This window comes from Varroa jacobsoni, unplaced genomic scaffold (genome assembly GCF_002532875.2).
Source record: "Varroa jacobsoni isolate VJ856 unplaced genomic scaffold, vjacob_1.0 scaffold_1417, whole genome shotgun sequence".
In the NCBI taxonomy this organism is placed as follows: domain Eukaryota; kingdom Metazoa; phylum Arthropoda; class Arachnida; order Mesostigmata; family Varroidae; genus Varroa; species Varroa jacobsoni.
In genome coordinates, this window is record NW_019214319.1 from 8917 (window position 1) to 31135 (window position 22219).

Below are 22219 nucleotides of genomic sequence, written 5' to 3' on the forward strand. Positions count from 1 at the left end.
TGCAATATATGGAACGTAAATAAAGCTGAAAAAGCTCAGAACAAAAATGCATCTACAGAAGTAGTAAACTGAAGTACAATTAATGGAGCTGAAAATAGTATGACAAATACATTTGACGTACCTTAACAATTTAAATAATTCGAATATCGCGGAAAGTCTGGCTGTACTCCGTTTTTTTTATGTTGATTTTTTTCCGGTTCTTTTTTAGGTTTTTTAGGATGATTTATAATATATTGGGATTATTATCGAATATTAGGAAACATTCAGTGTTGTTTGGAAATGCACGGATCAGCAACTAAAGCTACTGGATTTTATACTATAACCAATTTCATAGGGTCATCGGCATATATATGGAACAGCGAAGTATTTGATTAGCATTTCATCAAACTTCTATGGAGCAATAAACAAACAAACTAAATATTTCACAGTTTCGCCTGTTCCAAGGTTACGTCTATGATGCTAAACGGATCTCGCTTCAAAATAGCTATTACTTAGTGGACGCCTGTATGGACTAGTGAGACGTGACCATATAGGACATCGAGCCCGGTTGGTCCTAATCTTTTAGAGAGTTTGAGAAAACAACGTGATCTGAGAGTACAACTCACTAAGAAGCGCACATGTATGATATATATATATATATATATGCCAATCGAAGCTACGCCATCGCAGTTTCGCTTCTGTCGTACCATATATCGTTGCTGTCAGCAACGTGTCACAAAATAATAAGCGTAACGTATCATTCGTACAAAACAACATCGTTGACCTATGCATAAAATTGAATTTTCGTGATTATAGAATATTAGTTTTATTGTTAAATTTATTGTGGATAATTATTTATGTCAGAATTATTTAGTGCAGTCAAGCCTAGAGATGGTGGCTTTACTTTGCGCAGCATGTAGACCTATCGTAGATGAATCATTATGTTCAACTTTCCTGACTCGGCAATAGATGATCAAAAACAATCGACTTATTTAGTCGCAACGACAGCCTAGAACATTTTCCTTTAGCTTTGTTCAATGACAGATTTCTTTACACGAAACCATTAAAGGCCAATAAGGCAATACCTTATACAACAATAAAAAGTTTTCAATTGACATTTTCTGCAAAACGAATGATTCCTGGCACCAGCTGTCTCCAGCTAAGCAAATTTTGCCCCATAAAGCGCCCCCGTCCCCTATTTCAGTACCGTAGACAAATGAGAACTCGAACTGTAGTTATCTTGATTAAAATTACAATAATATGAAAAATAATTTGATAGAATTCACAAACGTCATAGAGCCAAGTCTTCTTTTCAGCTGAGTTTTATTTTCACGCGCACGAAAATTCTGTTCGTGTCGAGCTATTTTTATTTAGCACGACGCGTGTTTTCGTTGACAAGCGGTCGCACAAGGGATGGATTAAGAGAATCGATAGTAAAATATCATCATGTTAGATGACGAACAATCTATTCAATTTTGTCTAAGGGGAAATAGCAGCAGCAGCAGCAGCAGCAAGCGGTTAGATGCATTTTTCATTTAGGAAAAATTTCCATTCGATTTAAACTGGTTCATACGATCTTATACACTGTTGTTTTATTGTCGCTTTTTTGTGTCGTGTTGCTGTTTGTGTGACAGACGCGCACACAGACAGCCATCACAGTAATACCACGTACATGACTTATGTACAGTTGTGTGTATATATACACGTAAAATTCCGACGTTCCGCCTCATTATCATATCACTTATACAGATGTAACGTATTATCGTGTCGTGCAGTCAGCTACTACGCAGCAGGACGTCTTCACGTCATTCAGCCTATCGTGCTGTTGCTGCCGATCGAACATCCATAATAACAGCAAAATGCCAAGATATCTGTACAGATGATCCGGTAGACAGTTGACGAACAAAATCACTCTCAAAGTTTCTATCAATAACTTATTGACGTCTGTTTACGTTCCCCTACTTTCGTTCTAAGCTTACCTGCAATGTAGCTAGCGCTCGAAAAATTCATTAATATATACATATGTGAACCATCGCGTTCCGCTCATTTCTCGTTTGTGTTAGGTTTTTTGCCGTATAGGATTTTTGCAAAGTTCTATCTGGCTCTATAAGTTAAGAGTTTCGAGAACAGCTAAAGGCAATCTGCTTCCAGGCGGTGCTCGCCTTTCTTTGCCGCCGTTCATCTAACATGTTATCGTCATTATCACTAAAAGAATTTGAAGAGCCAAAAACAATTCAATCGTAAGACTGCTACGATGACCAACTACATGAACTTAACTTAGAGGTTACTCATAGCAAAGGGAAAACAACGAAAAATTGCGATCACACTCTGTATACTAGGTTCAAATATCACCATAGACTCGCCTACCCGTTCTAAGTATAGCCAGTCTCTTTGTAAAGCACAGTTATCTCGTGAAATGTGTCAGTCACGCACACGAGGAACGCAGCACATTTCTCCTCTGCTGATCTTTTTTTCTCACGTCTTCACTCCCAGTTGTTCCGTCTGATAACCTGTTTATTGCCACTGTTTCAACTGCCACTACGAATTCTACGACCTCAAATTATGATTGAACCAAGCATAACATTGGCATATACCAACATTGTATACACGCACATATAATAACTGCGAAAAAGAATATACGTGGCTCGGAACTGAACAGAGTAATAGCCACCTAAATGGATGATGATATAACCAAACAAATATATACAATGAACGTGGAAATCGTAATAGTCGGTACATGTGTGTCACAGAACATATGACAATGATTTTTCAGTATCTATTTATCTTGTTCAGGTTTTCCGCTGCTCCTTTTGTAGTCAAATCAAAGCAATAAGCGATGCCATTGGCATTTATCTATCACCAAACATCCACATTAGACATGAATAGATCTAGTTATCACTCGCGCCCAGGTCCTTTCACTGGGCGACTGGCGTGGTTTTGTCGAATACAGTTCTGATTTCCGCCTACACATGGTTAAAAAGTGCACGGAGAACTCGAACGCTGCGAATGCATTTTGACCTGAACAAACAAAAGTGTGAAGTTTTACTGAGCTGTGCTACTCTTGATTGCGTACACGCTGCGGACGTAATTCGTTGTACATCAATATTAATGTCTTCACTTTCTGCTGAACTACTCGAGTCGATTCTTGCGTCCACTTTTCTAGTTCTGTCTTCCCTAGAACCGTTCTTGCTGGGTCGGGTATAGAACTTCACGAAGCGTCAATCGTTAACCTAAGCGTATTTACACGTATATCGTTTTTTTGATACTTGCACCATCAAGGACTGCTCCAGTCGTCTTCTGCTCCAGTCTACTTCGTTCCACGGCTTTGTCCTTGATGGACGGAGGACCAATGACGCCACTGTCAAACGTATCTAAGAAAAACCCTGTATTTAGGATCGAACCCGTTTTCTGTGAGTGGGCCAGTTTTTAGGGGAACAAAGTAAGTAACAAGCGATCTAATGACCCCGCTTTCCGTTCTCGAAGTTTCATGCTAAACCGCCTAGCCGAAAGATCCGAGAGCAGCAGTCTTCGTACGCTTGAGTCTACGGCGGAGGAATGTTATAATAGCCTTCATATCGGCTTAGCTTGCTGGTCCAAAACTTACATCAGCCTGTGAACATTGGAGTGGTTCAACAGTTTGCGGGCCTTATGGTCCTCCTTGATTTTCTGGTTTGGTTCCTTTGTATCTCCGATAAATTCTGTCGGAAGCGCGTTTTGTTTTCATATTTGGTTTCTTCAGGGCGCCTGGTAGGACGAAAGCAAAGCGGCATCAACAGGCTCGAGGCATGACGGACACGTGAGTGACCGGAGAAGCCAATCGTCGATGCACTCTACGTGGTAACAGTGAAGACATGGCAGGAAGCGAACCGGTTCCCCCAGAGCCAGTTCACCCATACAAATAGGACACTCTTGACGGCCGCTGCCGTCAAATGGGCCCTGAAATCGAGACGGCAATCGTACGTGAAAGGTAGAAATACCCTGACTAATGCTCTAGTTATGTTTCTGTCTTATGTAATCACACAACCTAGATTATGTAATTCAGTAAAAATACCACCAGATAGTATGTCAGGTGCTCAATGATAGGACGTTTCTGATTGATTAAAGAGCTTAAATGCTCCAGACCTAATTTCGCTTGGAACTGCTTGATTTTAACTGTTGTGTTTTAAGTTCTTTGTTTGTGTTATAGGTATAGTAAATTAGCCTAGGTATTATATACAAGAATCTCTAACAAAGTTGTGTTTGATTTTTTTTCTTGAACCACCTTAGCGTCCCAAGGAAGGTGAAACTTTGATAATGTCGAAAATTACAGCTGTTTTAAATCAAAAAGCTCTTTAAACACGAAGACTTTATAGAGACATGGCGCATTTCACCTACAATTGATATTTGTATAAACTGTGCCACCACTTTACTCATCTCGGTAAAAGAGAATTTCTTAAGCGCATAAAAAGGATTTAAAAAGGATAATCATACTCAACAAGTAACATAGCGACAATGTTATAGCACAGTAATTATGCTTCAAAATATCCTATGCAATGTAATACTTGTGTAACCCTTGTTTTGCCAATAATTTAAACGTGTGCGGTTTTTCAATAAACCCAAAATTTGTATTTCATTAAAGGGAATGCAGGAAAGCAACATGTAGCAAAAATAAAAGTGTTAAACAATTTCAGAAGGTTGTTCCGCTCTGTATTGGTCTGCCCAATTCACGTTAATGACAGATTAATGTTATGTCGGACGTGCTTTCATGTTCATTCGCCCAGTCTAAATGACACACGACAAGTGTAAACACATCGGCGTGTGCAATACCGATGAAAGCCTTAATTGTGTAGCGGGGCAATTAAGTGTTCGTATATAATACCTCGATATCCAGGCGAAATTGTTGATAACATTAACCACGGTACTAACTGAAGCACGTGCACACACACATACGTTTTTTTCAAAAGAACAAAAACAAAAAAAAGTCGATTTTTTTCATTCTGAATACCAAATAGTCAATAACCAGCCTATTGCGACGATAGGTACAAGACCACATCGTTCGTGGGCGCTATTTCTGTCTCACTATTTACTCCTCTCAATAGTCCCCCGCTATTTAGTCAACATGTCAATTGCCTCCGTTTTCTCTTTAGCCAGTACCTTCGGTAAGTGCCGGATGAATCCTTGTCTTTGCGCATGTTTGATCTCTTCAAGCTCCTGAGTACTCCGAGGAATTCCACCAACCGAAACGACAGGTGCCCCCGCGGGATGTGAGGGCGCTGGTGTTGATAAAAATTGTGGAAGATGTACGGATTCCTGTAATACCCGGTGCGTAGTAACGGGTGATGGGTGAACCGAATTAGGTCAATAGAGGATGAACCTACCTAGACTACTCGATTCAATCTACTCAAATAATTTATGCTATTTAGAACAATTGGTCTTTCACTCAAAATCAGTATTAATTATCAATTGAATATCACTCGTTTCTTTAAATAATAGTGTTTTTGCGCGAATTTCGTTGCGCTCAAACTAATATCTAGCTAGGTTGGCATGATGATGATGCTGGTCTGCAATGCCAAAATCGCACGTAGACATCGTTTTTACGTCAAAGTTTTTGTTTACTTGCCGAAGTTCTATGCGCTCTATGTAACTATCGTACTTCTTTGAATTCGCAGTTTCGTTGAAGGCGATGCAGGGTATCAATACTCACATGTGTTAGCTGATACGGTGGAGGTGGGCCCAACGCATCCCCTGGGGAGCTCAGAGAATCCCTTGGCTCTCGTAGAAGCGATAGACTATCGCCGCCAACGCCCTTTAAACAGTTTCCCATATCTTGAAACCGTGAAGCGAAACTTTGTGGCCTTTAGTCTACGGCTATGTCGACGGATATCCTGTTACTGAGATTAGGGTGGTATTGAGGCTTTTTTTAAACAAACTCAAGTTTTATGGACGACTCATTGACCCAGATAATCAGTGATGTTCGCGACCTCGGCACGTTTAGGCCGTGTCCACAAAATTACTCCAATCTGGTTATCGCTGCATCACCGGTGAAATAAAGGCGTACTCCAAGAACATCGCATCTACAAAGTAAAACATCGTACCAATGACAATTCGTTATGTATGGCATATTTAGAAAACGAACCGAAGGCGCTAACATGAAATCCCAAATCCCCACCTCAGTCATTCGTAAAAAAGCGCACATAAACGCATTGTCAATTGTACGATAACGTACGCTGAAGTATAGACAAAATAAAATTTCGCACACTCCGCATTATGTAACAGACGGATTTCCTCGAACGGACAGTGAACTTCCGATAGAGTGCATAGGCAGCTACGTTGATAACCTAAGAACCTGTTGACGCAGGTCAAGGTAAACAAAGCCTGATAATGGGTGAAAATTCGCAAACCGGGAATCACGTTGAATGTAATCGTTGTCAAAATGAAAAATTTGAATCCCATATGCAATTGATTTTAACAAAAACAATGTCCACTGTCGGCGATAGCGAGTGAACTTTTGCATAAACACAAAACCAGGTTATTTGATTCAGTTATTCGCGTTATGTTTCGTTGGACGATCCTTTGTTCGAACCTTAAGAGTTCGAATCTTGTCAGGTACACAGGAAAGCGATCAAGGAAATACTGCTATGTTGATTGTGCATCTGTGTGTGCATGCGGGTTAGGAGTGTACAAACTTGCCGGTGCTAACGTGTTTAAGGTAAATAGGTCTTTTCTCAAAAACAGATCAACCACCCCGGACAAGCGAATATATTAGAATCTTGCTTTCAGCAAACGACAGTGCAGAAGTAATAAGGCCGATTGAGTCGTTTTGTAGCATAAATTATAGAAGCTCACTGTCAAAGTGAAACGCATTCTTAATCCTTACTATGGACAAGAATGTTGGCAACTAATTACTTAATCGATCAAAAGACGTGTAACCTTCATGTGAGCCTTGAACTCATGTCGCCTAGTTCGATGCATAGCCGTAAAAAATCGACTGATGCACCTGGCGATGCAATATTATCTTGTATTTTTTTCTATAGCGACCCATTTACTCGAACAAGCAATGTCAATGATTTTAGTGAAGATACTCGTTTAACAAGCGGACAAGTTTGTCCTTAAACTGCTAAAAGCAGTGATATCTATTGAAAAATTAAATTTCTATTGAAATCTTTAGATTATCTTGCAGTTCCAGCAGTACTATCAACCGTACTAATTGGCACATGCGTAATACAAGCAAATAAAAACTTGCTAGCAGCAAAAAGAAGCAGGGCACGTATGCTAGATTTTTTCCTAGACATTTTGGATAGATACATGTCTGTACCGTGAATTTGTATGAACTCTAGCATCAGGTACCCGCTACTCACTCTAGCGTGATCCAAGACGCAACATGGGAACAGTCTGTCTGACACATGCACACAGTTATACGATACTTTCGGTAACGTACCCTAGTACGGGCGCACGCGAAAAGCATGCGCCCTTTATCGACCATATCAAAGAATAAGTAAACACACGGTTACACGGTACAATGTACACACTAGATATCAATGAATAGATAGTATTTTTTACGCAGCCATTTATTATTATTCGTACGTATTACTACGTCAGTTATGTGCAGACACTACAAAAAGCTTTGTACGTTGAATTCAATCGTGTTTGGTTAGATCTTTCAGAGTGACACGACCCTGACAAGGCCAGTGCTGCTTTCGTTGGCGAATTACAAAAACAATACAAAATAAGTGAAGATAGCTAATTGATTAGCCACGTACTGAATGTGATACCTCAGTAGAGAGGTCACCAGAATAAGAAGCCGGTTTTGGCACCGCTCCTACGGAAAGTTCGATATTGTGTCACCATCATAATATTAAGGTTATGTGAATGCCTTCGTGACTGTGCTTCGTAACTTTTCAGGCAATGACGCAAAATGGACCCCATCGTAACATGCGCTACTTTATGAATACATCTGGTAAACAGCAACAATTAAAAAAACTCTAATAAAATGGACGGTAATTGTTAATACCGGCTGTTTGTCAATATGAGGTTGTTTTCGACGGGGATAAATGTTGGTCAACACATAGGGCAAAACAGCTAGATTTCTTAACTGGAGGTTTCCCTTCCTGTTAAGCTACAATTACGGCGCGAAAGGTCGTATTCGATCCAGAGGCGCGAGCGTTCTACATCTCATTGACGCTATAAAAATTTCTCTTCATCTTCTGATGACGATGACGAAGGAGTCGACAGTGAAGCTGCCAGAAAAATAACTGTCATCCCCTCTAACCCCCTTTTAACGCTTCAGCCAATGCAGCCGCCTGACGGCACTTCTAAACATAGAACTCCCGTTGCTTATTTCTGTCACAGAATGTTCACATCATTTTAAATAAAATTTAATACTCAGTTACCACATCCTCGACCCACTCGAAGCCAAATACGGAAATAACAGCATTTATGAAATCGCCAACGAGCTATGGTGTTGTAATAGCTATTCGATAGGTTTCACTTATAAAGCAAGTATTATATCAAAACCAATTTCCACTGCAACTATATCACAAACGAATACGCTACCATGGGCCACCTATACTTTATCAGCATTCAACTAAATCAGTCGAGCGCGCACTCTATACGAGGCGTAATAACCCAGCAAAGTCTATCAGCAGCAATCCACGAGATGCTCTATACGTGTTTTTTTGTTTCGCTATATTGCGCAGTGCGTGTTGATACGGATAGAAGAAAGGTGACATCAACATCAGCGTTCGCCGTTGAGTTCGGCACGCGAGTCGCAGCAGCTGCACGAGAGGCAATAGTCGGCAGTGGACTAGATCTTGTCGCTAGCTAATGGCGCCACTCTCTATAATAGGCGCCATTGCTGTTGATGATAGCGAAAATGTCAGCTGCAGAATCCAGCTATTGGATTGTGTGGACAATTTAAATCGGTCGAAAAAAATCGCTATTAGACCCTATGACTTACTAAGTAAACACAAACAACGAGGGAATGGCCTAGGGTGAAACATGTATCAATTTTAGTAGAAGCGGGAGTGGGGAGGTAAGAAAAACGTTAAATCAAACGAAAGGTTAGACGTTCGCGTCAATGAGCGAAAATTACTTTGTTTTAAATTCTTGCGACGATTGTCGATTGGTCTTACGGGCTCAACTCCAGTTTCAACAACTGCAGTGGTAAATGTTCATCATGATATTGTAGTACGTTAGGTTGACTCATTTCAATGTTATTATACTAAGAAGATTGTATATGGAAAGAGGTTTTGTGTTGTGATTGGAATGGTAGAAAATATTTTTTTGTTTTGATCCTATTTTCTAAAACATATGATTATATTTAGTTTTCATTTTTGGTTTTTGAGCGAGTCTCTAATCTACATATTTCTCGATGATTTGAGGTCTGAACTATCTAGCGTTAAGGAAAAAGAAATCCTTACACACACTCGTTTCCAAAAGTAAGAAAGAATCAAAGGCAATGATCAGATTTTATTCAATCCCCACTCGTTAACGAAACTGCATAACAACAAACACAGAATCGAAATTTCCACTGTGCTAGCACAATTTGGCCTTTGTTGCAAGCTTATGCACTCATAACGTTAATGATATCGAATGCGATAACCGAGTTTCTGTCGAGGAACCGACCACTATACAACACTCAATATACAAAGAAAATAAGGGCAAGTTTGCAGTGGACCTTCTTTACGCAACCGCGTCTAGCTACCATCAGTTTCCCAAAGAAGAATCCATCAAACCTGAACGATTGAATCAGGCTTTCTTGACTCTAAACAAAAGGATAACATTCGGAAAGCTCGAAAGGATTACGCACATACGGCGCTACTATTCTCGTTCTCTATTTTATAGCAGCCTCGTTATAATTCATGTAGGTTTATTCCTTCTGGATACACTCAAATAGGGCACAGATCCTTCATTGCATTGGCAGCTGTTATGGTCGTCGTTGTCAGCCGCCATGTGCATCTACTCTAAGCAGTCAAAAAAAAACAACAACCGCTTACAATAACTTGATAGGAACAATCTTATTTCCGCGTTCTACTTTCTCCTGGCCCGCAAAAGTCCGCTGATCCCGCGCCAGTTGCAACAGCTGAGTCATCTGAGACCGCAGCACCGCCGTCATATAGCAGACACATTCGTTTAAACAGAAATTTGTGCTGGCAGTTGTGCCTATCTACGTTCGCCAGCTTGATGCCCTTTTAAAAAAGTGCCGGTTCCAGGCATTGTGCTGTTTCTCCAGCATAATCATTAAACACCGGGGTTAAGCGCTTACTATTCTTTGAAATTAACATAAAACTGGTGCACTTACTACGGCGCAATCTTACAACGTCTAACTATGCTGTGTACTTTTTGCTTCAGCTACGCGCATGAATAAATGTAGTGTTTAACGGTGTGGATAAATTGAGAGATTTCCAACAGGTACCAAACAACGAAAGCTCAGACGAATAACGAAGCTTCATTAAATTGTACCCAAGCCCACTCGCAATCGAATGCAAACTGAACCGAGATGCGGCAGCTTAACCGCTAAAAACACTACTACTGAACACTGGACGTGATCACTATCCAAAGCTTAAAGACCTACCCGCGTGTCAGACAGTCGCTCCTCCGCTGCACGACCCATTTTGTCGTTGCTCACCGAAATCGTGGGAATGGGGGAGGAAGTAATTGTTCAAGTAACCTCCACACAGGTTCGAACACACACATAGATAGAAAAAAACGTGCCAGCTAAGTACGAAGCTGATGGGTAGACCACCAACTAACACATTACCCAATAGCAACTCAATGTGAAACACGTAAACGTTATAATACCGTCCAAAGTGGCGCGCCTCTCGCTAGTATATATACCATATCCCGTCGATTAATAGATATATAGGAGAATTATAAGCTAGTAGCAGCGGAGTCAATCGGACAACGTCACTGTACCAGCGGCTACTGATGATAGATGCAATGCTCGCTGCTGTTGTCAAACTGCCGTTACGATACAGACGCGCTGCGACTAGCAGGTTCTGTTCTGCCTGTGGAAGCAGCGTCGGAAACAGGCACAGGCCCAGCAGCAGCAGCAGACGCTGAGAGGATTGCAACCAGCGCCGACTACCAATTGCCGTCACGGTTATTGCCGTCAATGGAATTGCAATGCGGAATTATGGCCGCAGTCTCTCCTGGCGTTACTGCTGCTACTTTGTTGAGAGAATTTCGCACATTATCAGCGTGCTGCTTAGACATCACTACTGCAATGATAGTTCCAGCCACCGAGCATTGCACAATTGCCAGCTGCGTTTACCTACATGGACATGGATGGAGGCCAAAACAGACAACGATCAGATAAATACACGGATGGCCGACATACACATATTCATTATACATATGAACAAAACATACAACCCGCAGAATACCCCAGCCAGTTAAGGTAGCGTGCTGCAAAGGGCCAGACCCGCAGAGCATATCTCTACCGGGGCGAAATTTTTCAGCTACTAGTACGCGAATGTGGTTCCTCGCCTCGCCCCAGCGGAGACATTATCAACAGTTCGAATGCGCCACGTAACTCTTGTTACTACTGTTTGACTGGTAGCTGTAAGGGTGAAGTCTCGACAACGAATGTAGTGCAGGAGATAACCAGCGCCTGCTAGGACAGTTCCCATATGAAATAGCACGGAGAGGCAGACGTGCAGGCAGGCGTGTCGTTGCCTTGAAAGGGCCCTGAACTCAGCAGCAGCCAAAATAACAGCAAAAATGACAACAACTGCAGCGCTAGCGCCATCTTAGTAGTTATAGTGGTAACGACAGTAGAACCGTTACAGTTACTAGGGTTCACAAAGTTACCATGATGGTTTACCACCGTTCGGTTGGCTGTGGCCGTTTGTTGCCACCGCTGTTGACTGTTGGTCATTGGACGGCACTGACGACGCCGGTTAGCTCTTCGTCGATCGAGTAGCGCAATAGTAAGATTTGCGCCATCACCACTAGCAGCGGTGCAATTGTGTTAACGTTGGGTCACTGTAAAGACTGGTGGTAAAAGACAACAGCGGCGTCTCCCGATGGCCCATCTCGCCGATCGACAACATCGTCACAGACGAACATAATAGATAAACATGGCAGCGGCAAAACGTCGAGACAGCTGGGCAGCTCATGTAACAACGACGGTGGCGGCTACTGCCACAGAATTAGGACCACACAGCAAAGGTACGTGAAGCAGCAGACAGGCGCAGTAAAACGGCATCTTGCAACTATGACAACGGAGCTAACAACAGTAAGGGAGATCGAAATTGTTATGTATATCTATTTGTTGCTTAAATCCACTGCTTGTCCTAATAGTAAACAATGAACACAGGGCAGCAAACAAAAGCACACATGACAACGCGGCTAGTAATAGCAATAGTTATGTCGCTGGCTAAACAATACAGCCAAGTATGTGCAGATAAAAAAAAAAACTGTTAGAGCAACGACACAACGATAACAGCTAACTAAGGACAGTCTAAAATGACATACCTGAATTATGTGTAGTAGGCATTAAGCTGCAAGGAACAGATCATTGACCATCGTTCAAGTTGTAGAACCTCAATAGAAGTAGCGAACAAAAACATCAGTGCTTAAGTAACGATTGAAGATGTATATGGATTCAACATTATGATACACATGTCGAGTAGTTCTAACAATAATGAGAGATTATCAAACGTTAGAGACGATCGCTGGTATCAATACCCGAAGAGCATGTCACATAGACAAATGTTTTCTTGGTTGATTCTTATTGCTTTCGATAAATACACAGGCTAACAGATTGAGTTCGCAGCTCCCCACTGACCGTCGGTAATGAGGTCAGCTATGAATTAAGATTTCTTGTCAGTTTGTTGTTATCGTGAGTCTGCTAGGAAAATTCGCGATGAAGCTGTAGGCGGAAACGCCTGAAGCAAAACGTTTGCTAACCATCATTGGCCGACTAAGTGACAATCAAGCAAAACTTGTTTTCTAGCATTACTTCACAAGTCTGCCAGAGTAGGCGTACCAACGCGAGCAATTCGGAGGGACCAAACAGGACAAGCGATTATTTCAATATTCATCGTTTTTCCCACTGCCATTCTACCAACACTACTTGTACATTTGTTCTCAATGTACTACGACTCCCAAAAAATTAACGACGGAGTTAATGTCGACGCGACGTTCCCATTTCCAACTGTAACTAAGCGCTGTACCACATCAAAATCCAGCTACGCAAAAACTGATCTATTAATTCAAAACATACTACAACCTCAACTAATTGTCGAAGTTTATGGTCGCTGCAGGCCGTCTATCCGGCCTGAACCTAGTGATGGCCGGAATAGATGACCAGAAGTACTCTCTCGTATTTTTCTTCTGTTGCCACTGCAATGACGTCTCGAATGCTCCAGCGGTTATGCAAGAACGTACAAGAGGAAAGTAGCACTCAAACGCAGCGCGACGGTGGCAACAGCACCGATCGCCATAAACAACAACAACATATTTTTCGTGCTGCAAATGCTGTGATCATCCTCGATGTTCGTGGATCTGTAGATCCTGACGCTACTCATTTCACAAGTATGATTGACAGATATAACAGTATCATCCGTAATATCTATTAATGAATAAGTATGCTTCACTTACAAGCAGCTCGGTAGCACTTAACTGGGCCCTAACCACCATCGACATCTACTCCAGTTGCGTTCCACTTTTGTTAGCAATTCGCACTCTTCCGATAGCACCATTGAGTCGCTTTACAAGGCTGCGCGTACATTGAAGACGAACACAGCTCGAGGAACGCCCGAGACAAATCGTCCAAGATACTCGCTATAGCCACAGGAGCAGCAGCTGAACGAACGAACGAATCACGATTGCTTCGAAGCGAAGTTTGACGAAGGCCGAACGGATAGTAGGCCCAGACAATCTTTCCTTTCTCCGCTGGTTCAACCATAAAAAAAATACGCTTTGAAGACTAGAACGTCAAAGAATAGATGCAACTTAGTAATATAAATTAAATTACAATCAAGATCGAAATAAGTATAAATGCTTGAGTCTTATGTCCGGCTACTGTCGTTATCAGAGTCAAAATCTGATGCCGAAAAACAGACAATTGACATTCTGTTATGGTTTGCGCGTTCCCTTACAAGGTTTTCACAGGGAGTGTACTCACTTCACTTTTGTGCATCAATCTTATTAACTTACCTCCTGTGAAGGCGTCTAGATGACACCGATTGCAGCGAATGCGTTCTGTCCCGTCCAGTGCAGAGAAACCGAACAATCATCCAGCTCAGAACCCTGAACACAGCACGATTCAGACGCAACCCCGTAGACGACTCGGCTGCTAGACCCAGAAGTTGTAACTCAGCATTCACTCGTGTCGACTTCACTCTCCTCACTCCCAAACAGATTTGGTGCAGAGAACAAATGCTTGCTCCAACTCGCAGAGGCACGCGCAAAATGACCGAGTATCACTAAATTCGTTAAACACTGGCCTTCGTCGACGCTCAGCCTTGCTGTTTCATTAACTACGGGACGTTGAATGCGTGGTGCCGTTGCCAGATGCCCCGACCGACTAGTACGCACAACAGGCTGACAGAGGCACTGGACTCTCACTGAATTACGGCGAACAACATAGCGGCGGTAGCGACGGTATGCAATTCACTTGTGTCGACACTATGGCAGTAACACGAGACAGGCCACACCGAGAGAGACGGGACACGCACTCACAGAGAGACATACGCTTTAGGCTCGCTCTCGAGCACGCTGTGGCTCATAGTAGTCAACTGATTGACTGACTGCTGTGCTGTCTATGCTACTGCTGCTGCTGCTGCTGCTGCTGTGGAACCGGCTGAAGCTGCAGTACTAGCAAAGGGGACAGCGACCCGACTACGACGATGCTGGTGTCCCTTAGACAACAGGCAGCAACGGTGGCGCCGGAGGCGAAAGCAGCCGCTGTTGCATTAACAGCATAGAAAAAGAAGAAGTACTAATAATAGTATAATTTCTATTGTTATATGTTGCAGTGATCCGTCATTGAGACAACTGGCCAGACACAAGGAAATGATAATGGAGCGACGGGCAAGCAGACACACTTATATCCTCTAGTTATGTCGCCTTTTTGCTAGCTCAGTCGCGACCGCCTGCTGTTGAGAACGGACTGGCTAGATGGCTTCTATTGCCTTAATGCTGCGCTGTATACCAAACGCAACACCAGATACCGTTCCTGTCGAACCTTGTATTATCGACAGTGGCAGCACTATAGGCTGCTTCGAGCAGCTGTCGAGTACAATGGCGAAGGATTCAGCAGAAGTTAATGACGAAGTGGAAAGGGCACTTGCACAATAACGCGTGGATGAATCACGTGGTTGTAGCTAAATGAAAACAAGACCTGGATATTATGACCGGGCGATTTGTTATCTCAGTCGACTAGCCTGATTTATTTGGAATTATCACTCTATGATTCGCTTGTATTTGGTATCACGTATCGATGTTACTTCGAAAATTGTCTTGAGGGCTTTTGCTTTACTTATTTGAATTTTTTCTAGAAACCAAAAGAATCTTAACACTCTACCAGCAGTTAAGTGAATTATTGTTGTGGAGAGATTGAGCAGATCTTTTCATCTCTGACCTCTTTTGTCATTTTTGATATACGTAGATGGAATTGGGTATGATACATAAGAGTAAGCTATTGCTTTCAGCAACGGTATCTATTAGCAAGTTTGATATACGTAGATAGAATTGGGTATAATAAACAAGAGTAAGCTATTGCTTTTAGCAACGGTATCTATTCGCAAGTTTGATCGGAGAAGTCTCACATCGCTATGAAGCAAAATTATTAATCATTTCGTTGACTAAAATTCAAGTAAACTATTTGTACGTCATACAAGATCAGTCTAGTTCTGTAGAATAAGCCAAGCAAATAACGGTTCGTTCATAAACAATGAGTATTTATTTAACCGTATGCGTTTACCTGTTAATTTATTCGAGCCGATTCGAATCAAATACTTAATATCCTATTTAAAATTAAGCTTCTTAATAAATTACGATTTATCTGTCAGAAGAGGTGTATTTAAAATTTGGCGCCGCGAGACTAACTTCCGGTTTCGGAATAGATTCAAATTTGATTCTGCCACCGATTGGCGGCAGAACTCACATAGCGGCTAATTTAGTTCACCTACAACGAACCCGTCGAATGTAGTCGAATCGGAGAGTTAAGAACTACAATATCGTTGTTCAATTTGGTGTTTGTGTCTATCCGTTGTGTGAACTTTATTGAGACTCCCTGAGACGTGCCATTTGAAAGCTGTGCAGAATGTCCAGTTTACGGCCCTCAAAGGCTTCGGCTGGAAATAGTATGGTACCAACGGCTCGCGTAAGTTTTCAGCTAAATTTAGTTGATATCCTAATGTATGTATTAATTATTTGGCTTACTCAGCGATGCCTAGAGTGAATTTCGGTTTGGCGGGCGTTCAGCGAAGTCGAAGGAGCTTCTTGTGATCTGCGCTAGTCCAAAGCTACTCGTAGGAATTTGTCACACCACCTATGATAGGGCTTAATCAAAAATGATTAGTCATAGAAGACTAGCCCAACTAAAGAGAACATCTAGATTATCTTACTTCGATTTATTCGTAATAATAAAAACCACGAAATGCCCGTTCATGTTTTGACTGTTTACGATCCTGTAGGTTTCGGCAACGGTAGAAACGGAACGCTACTTGGATCTAACTAAACAAACGGAACAAGTAGGAGCCATTGTTATATACCGTGCCAAGAGGTGATTGCTCATTGTCAAATAGAAACGTTAGTATGTTTTCTCCATACGAGTTCCACACAGAAATGGCAACGTGACTCTTTACGTGTGTAGCCTCCTCGATTATATTAGTCTTCCGTCCTGAATGAAATGTCCACTTGCCGTGTACATTACGTTCGATTCACTTTACTAACAATTTCAGAGAAGAAATTTCTTTATTAACACTAAACAATTAGTCAGAATTTAAGAATGACTACGAAAGACTAACTATAGCAAAAATAACCCCGTAAATTATTCAGATTTGTCAAAAGTCTGTAAGCCATTTATCCATAAATTTCCTTATGAATGTGAAACGCGACCTCTTTTTCTTAATAGCTACCAGCCTGGATTTTGTCGCTGTTTGGTTTCATGGAGTGCCAGCAGTTGGTTTTAGCGCAGATGCGTAGCTCGTGAATTAAAAAAAGCGGCACGATGTTGAGGGGAGGTTGCGTAGTGCGATGTAGGGTTATGAGGGTGTATTATGCAAGCCTTGGGTTTGCTCTAAAAATTACCACGCACTCTCATACTCTTCGTTATTTATAATGCATTGATCATAAATTACTGGAATTCGATCCTAATCTGTAACGTAATACAAAACTCTATTTGCGAAAAGTTTCCCTCCCAATTTATTTCTACTCAAATTCTTGTGTGGAGTAACATCATGCGACGTTCAAAACTTCCTTAGTCGAATTAGAATTTGTAAGTAAGTGAGTTTAACAGCACTATCTGTTTCTCATCGGGGTCAAAGCCGGCCGGTGGATGTAGTTATACCTATACAGAATAAGTTTGTACAAGAGCCAACTGTATAGTGAAAAGTAAAACAATGGCTATTTATATACATTTATTTCAGGGATCCACACAGCTCGGTTCTGGATCAAAGTTGAAGCGACCTCTCAGCCAATCAAATCTAAATGTCGCCACTAGTAAGTCGTTATTCTGCCCACAGATTTGTTTGCGAGAAATAATAATTGTTAGATAATAATAATTTAACAACAAAATATGCACATGTTTCACTGTGAACAAAAATAATAGTAATGCAATATTTTTTGGCTTATTTTTCTCTGTAACCTGGTAGCAGATACAAAAAAGATCCGGTCAGAGGTCACCAAACCGGTGGTGTCATCGCTGGGGGCCAATAGAACGACCCCTAAACGCGCACCCGCAACCGGACGTAACTTCGGAACAGGCGCAGCCGGACGCACAACACCAGGAGGTCGTACTACGCCAGGAGTCCGAGCAGGAGCTGGAACGGGCTTAACGCGATCGGCATCAGCTTCGTCAGTAGGCTCCAGAGCGATAACTGGTGCTCGAACCGGACTCGCTGGCAGGACCACAACAAACGGCCGAGGTTAGTTAGAAGGCCAGACATGAGACGCATCGATGCTTCATTTGGTATCTACATTCGCGGAATGTAAATGGCAGTGGGAGTTTGTGACTTCGTTAAATATATTCGATAAAAATACCGGGCACCACTGTAAGGTAAAACGAACTCTAAGGCGATTGTGTTTTTCAAACACCATAAGAATTCGAATTTGTTCTAGCCTGCTTTACGTTCTATTACGATTGTTTTTTTTTACTTGATCCTCATAAATTTTATTTTCCCAAAAATATCATATAGACGTGACATTTAGGGGTCTAAATCTTTTCACCCCTATATATTTATAAATGTTCAAAGGCTGTTACAGCATTATTCTTAATAATGCTGTAACAGCCCAAATAAATGATCGCAAAAACATTTTACAGAAACAGCCGATTATATTGAATAGATTATAGGACATATTGATCTGAACAGCATTTTATGTATTAAATTACAGCTCCGCAATGGTCACAAAAAGAGATTTGCGAGAAGTTGGTTGCTCTCGAAAAGCAGATGGCTGAAAATACTCAGGTTAGTTTTGTTATATTCATTGGTGCTATTAATTGCGTCCCGTCTACCTCACGCTGTTATCTATGCTTGTGATAATACATTTTTATGTAGCATTGTTATATTTCATTTGTATTATATCAACCTACTTATTGCTATTAATTTACAAACATATATCGTCTTGTATAGAAAGAACAGTATATATGACAATATACACTGTTCTTTCTATTAATAAAACCGGCTTTGTAACGAGTAAATTTTGATGAACTTGAATATACCGAATACTTAAATACTGGTTACATATCTACCAAAGTGATCCCTAGAAGCGTATTTTTAAAAAAAAAAAGATAGTCCATATGTTTCCACTCTGTGAGTGCAACTTATCGGCCGTCTGCACAAATTTTGCGGTCTGCCGATGGCCTGAAACGGGTAGCAAACTCGCGTTAATTGAGAACGGATCGCTATCGTATTACAGATATAAACAGGAGTGTTGCGACTTTGTTACAGAAATCAAAGTGAACATAGTCATCAGGCTTTATTGAAGCGACCTTATTTTTTACTTTGATTGCGATTTCTCAGTTCTCTCATTTTGATATTCATAGATTCCTATAAAGATAATTTACTGTGACTGTATTAGGGGGCCGCCTAGTTTCGTTTTAGTATCTCATGAAGACAAAGTAGATACTGTTATCATTGCACGTACATTTTCACTTCATTTCTAGTTGCCGGCGTGTGATTCGGGTTTGAATCTTTTTTTTTTTCTTCAATAGATGTAAACTCAATTTCCGAAAGATACGGATAATGCTATGGAACGATGAGTTCCATTGGAAGAACAGCCTTATAAGTTAATTTGATATTGTCTTGAATAGGCGGCTAAAGAACAAGCGGATCAGTTGATACAAGAGAAACAGGAATTAACTGCCGAAACAACTCGTTATAGGGAAGATCTACAGGAACGTATCGAGGAGATTGGGTAAATAAATTTTTAGTGGTAAATGACATATTGCATAGTTTGATCGAATAGTAATTTGAAATGTGATTTTAGGTTTGTTTTCTATTTAATTCGGTGCGTTCAGGACATCTTAATATTATTTTGAGGCACTCAACGTGTACTCCGAAATCCGAAGATCTCACCCAAGTTAGTCTTGGTCAAATTAATTGAGCTTTTAATCTTCACATTAACTAATTAGTGTGAACAATTGCCATTACTTCCCTCATTTGCCTACAGGAGCTTGAAGCGTGACAAGATGACCTTAAGCGGTCAACTTGAAGATCTGCAATCGGAGGTCGGCCGACTCAAAAGTCGTCTTGAATCAAAGGCTATCGAGCTCGAAACACTTGAGAAAAGCTATCAGATCTTAGATCGAGAGCACCGTTCTTTTAAACGCGATATGGACATAAAGGAAGCGGAAAATAAGCGGCTTGACGATCTGCTCGAAAACGAACGCAATGAGACAAGGCGCCTAACTTCGGAAATTGAAGAAGCGAATCGCGAACGGGATGCAGCTAAGGCACGGATGCGCGAAAACGAGAGTCGTCTACGCTACATTCATAATCAAATGCTCGAGTTGAAAGGTAACATCCGGGTGTTTGCGAGAGTACGGCCCATCTGCGAAGAGGAGGGCGACTCCGCCGTGACCACTGCCCCTGAAGAGACTCTAACGGTCGCAAAGCCAAATACGAAACCTGGTGGTAAACCGATTCCTGTACTGTTCCAGTTTGATCGTGTGCTCGGCGCCGACGTCACGCAGCTTGACGTCTTTGAAGAGGTTGAACAACTTGTGATCTCAGCGCTAGATGGTTACAACGTGTGCATTTTCGCGTACGGCCAGACCGGCTCCGGAAAAACGTATACGATGGAAGGCCCGCCAGGGCTCGAATTTGAAGATGATTCCCAGGAGCGGCATTTCGGCATTATTCCACGCTCGCTGCACCGTGTCTTTCAGCTGACTGAAGAACGTTGCGAGTTTGGCTGGGAATATACACTCGAAGCATCGTTCCTTGAGATCTATAACGAAACCATTCAGGATCTGCTAGACAAGAACAAATCGAAAGAGTGCAATATCCGTCAGACCACCGATCCAAGGAAGGGTGAAGTGGTATTCGTCGAGAACCTTGTCTCCATTTCAGTGAAGTCGGTGCGACAGATCGCCCAGCTTATGGAGAAGGCCCGGAAGAACCGTTCAGTAGCAGCGACAAAGTGCAATGAGCGTTCATCCCGTTCCCATTGCGTCTTTCAATTGCGTATTACCGCTCGAAATTCGATCAACGAGGTGCACCGTGAAAGTACGTTAAATCTCGTCGATTTGGCGGGATCAGAGAGGGTAAAGGAGTCGGGCGCCGAGGGTGCACGCTTCACAGAGACAAAAAATATCAATTCGTCGTTGACGCAACTATCGACCGTTATGATGAGCCTTGGGAATAAAGTAAGTTACGAACTACATCCGAACACAAAAAAGTAGTAGGCGTAATGATGCGCCCCTGACCTATCACCACGCGAATGTGTATAAAAATGAAGACGAATCTCAGGCCCCTTTGACTCTAGTTTTGTCACGTTATAAACCACCAACCTTCAAAGATAACCTATATTTTTAAGGAATGAATACGAGCCAGGTGATTAGAAAGATGATCGGTTTGATATTGCATTTATATAAAATATTATCATCCAAAAACAAGTTTCTATTAATGAAGTTGGTTCCGCTGTCGTTTTTGCTATTGCAACGACTTCGTTTAATTTTTATCTTCGGTTAATTACAGGCGGCGCATGTTCCGTATCGTAACTCAAAGCTTACTCATCTTCTTTCCACGTCGTTGGGCGGAAATTCGAAGACGCTCATGTTCGTCAACGTATCGCCAGCTACCGCTCACGTCAATGAGACTCTTAATTCGTTGAAGTTTGCCCAGAAAGTCAATGAGGTACACATTGGTCCCGCCTCGAAGAACAATAAAGCGTAATCAACCAATAACCTCATGGGCTTTTGTATTTTGTTGCTGAGGAAACACCGATTAAGACTAAGGCAAAAATGAACGCAGTATTCTCCATCTTTGCCGTTGTTATATGACGATGTGTGAAGGGTTGAAAAGCTACCGATTCTTCCGCAGCAAACTTAGACCGGACACCGTCGGTCCATCTTTGGTATCGGACTGAGGCAAATAGAAATCCAGGACAAGACGATACAACATTGCCAGGGATTGTATATATTTGTAATACGCATATCATATTTGTAATGGGAACGTCTATTCTACGTCGTATACTGACGGGCCCATATATGTACATGTTTATTGTGCTCATGTGCTCATGTTTGTTTTATTTACTATTTCTACGTAATGTGGGAGCACGTTGACGACATTGCAGGACAACACAGAAATAAGGTGAAAATATATCTATTTCGTTGAAAAAGAAGAAAATAGACCAGCTAATTGTCATTGTTTTATTTATTATGCGCCATGGATTGTTGTTACATAAATTATCTACAGGGAACCATTTCACAGAGAACCTTACAGGATCATAGGATCATCACGACGATACTCGTTGTGATTGTATTGTATGCAGGAGTTAGCATTGAGTAAAACCTATAGTAATTAATTTTGCTTTTAGTTATAACGCATGCTACCACGGCGGTGAATTTGCGTGCTACGTAATAGGT

General features: G+C 41.6%; 2 protein-coding genes and 1 long non-coding RNA gene across 7 annotated transcripts; 2 read left to right on the forward strand and 1 right to left on the reverse strand.

Annotated features, from left to right (window-relative positions):
* Positions 1 to 1270: 1270 nt before the first annotated feature.
* Positions 1271 to 15942, reverse strand: LOC111269810 (RING finger protein 11). Of its 4 annotated transcripts, XM_022849661.1 has the most exons (5): positions 14122 to 15942; positions 13564 to 13857; positions 5663 to 6032; positions 5113 to 5268; positions 1271 to 3915 (listed from the first exon to the last, which is right to left on the reverse strand). In XM_022849661.1, the coding sequence occupies exons 3-5, from the start codon at positions 5780 to 5782 to the stop codon at positions 3715 to 3717; spliced, it is 477 nt and encodes a 158-aa protein (XP_022705396.1). In that variant the 5' UTR covers positions 5783 to 6032; positions 13564 to 13857; positions 14122 to 15942; the 3' UTR covers positions 1271 to 3714. The 4 variants fall into 4 exon arrangements, with proteins under 4 accessions (XP_022705396.1, XP_022705397.1, XP_022705399.1 ...); XM_022849662.1 differs by lacking the exon at positions 13564 to 13857; XM_022849664.2 differs by lacking the exons at positions 13564 to 13857; positions 14122 to 15942 and adding an exon at positions 12436 to 13416.
* LOC111269815 (uncharacterized) lies at positions 3856 to 7966 on the forward strand. The gene is made up of 2 exons (XR_002685950.2): positions 3856 to 3946; positions 7861 to 7966. It is a non-coding gene; the product is annotated as an uncharacterized LOC111269815 (long non-coding RNA).
* A 93-nt stretch (positions 15943 to 16035) lies between the features above and the next one.
* LOC111269808 (uncharacterized) lies at positions 16036 to 21992 on the forward strand. Of its 2 annotated transcripts, none has more exons than XM_022849654.2 (7): positions 16036 to 16291; positions 17559 to 17631; positions 17784 to 18056; positions 18523 to 18596; positions 19442 to 19545; positions 19801 to 20998; positions 21330 to 21992. In XM_022849654.2, the coding sequence occupies exons 1-7, from the start codon at positions 16232 to 16234 to the stop codon at positions 21525 to 21527; spliced, it is 1980 nt and encodes a 659-aa protein (XP_022705389.1). In that variant the 5' UTR covers positions 16036 to 16231; the 3' UTR covers positions 21528 to 21992. The 2 variants fall into 2 exon arrangements, with proteins under 2 accessions (XP_022705389.1, XP_086828362.1); XM_086972236.1 differs by having other exon boundaries at positions 17787 to 18056.
* Positions 21993 to 22219: the final 227 nt, after the last annotated feature.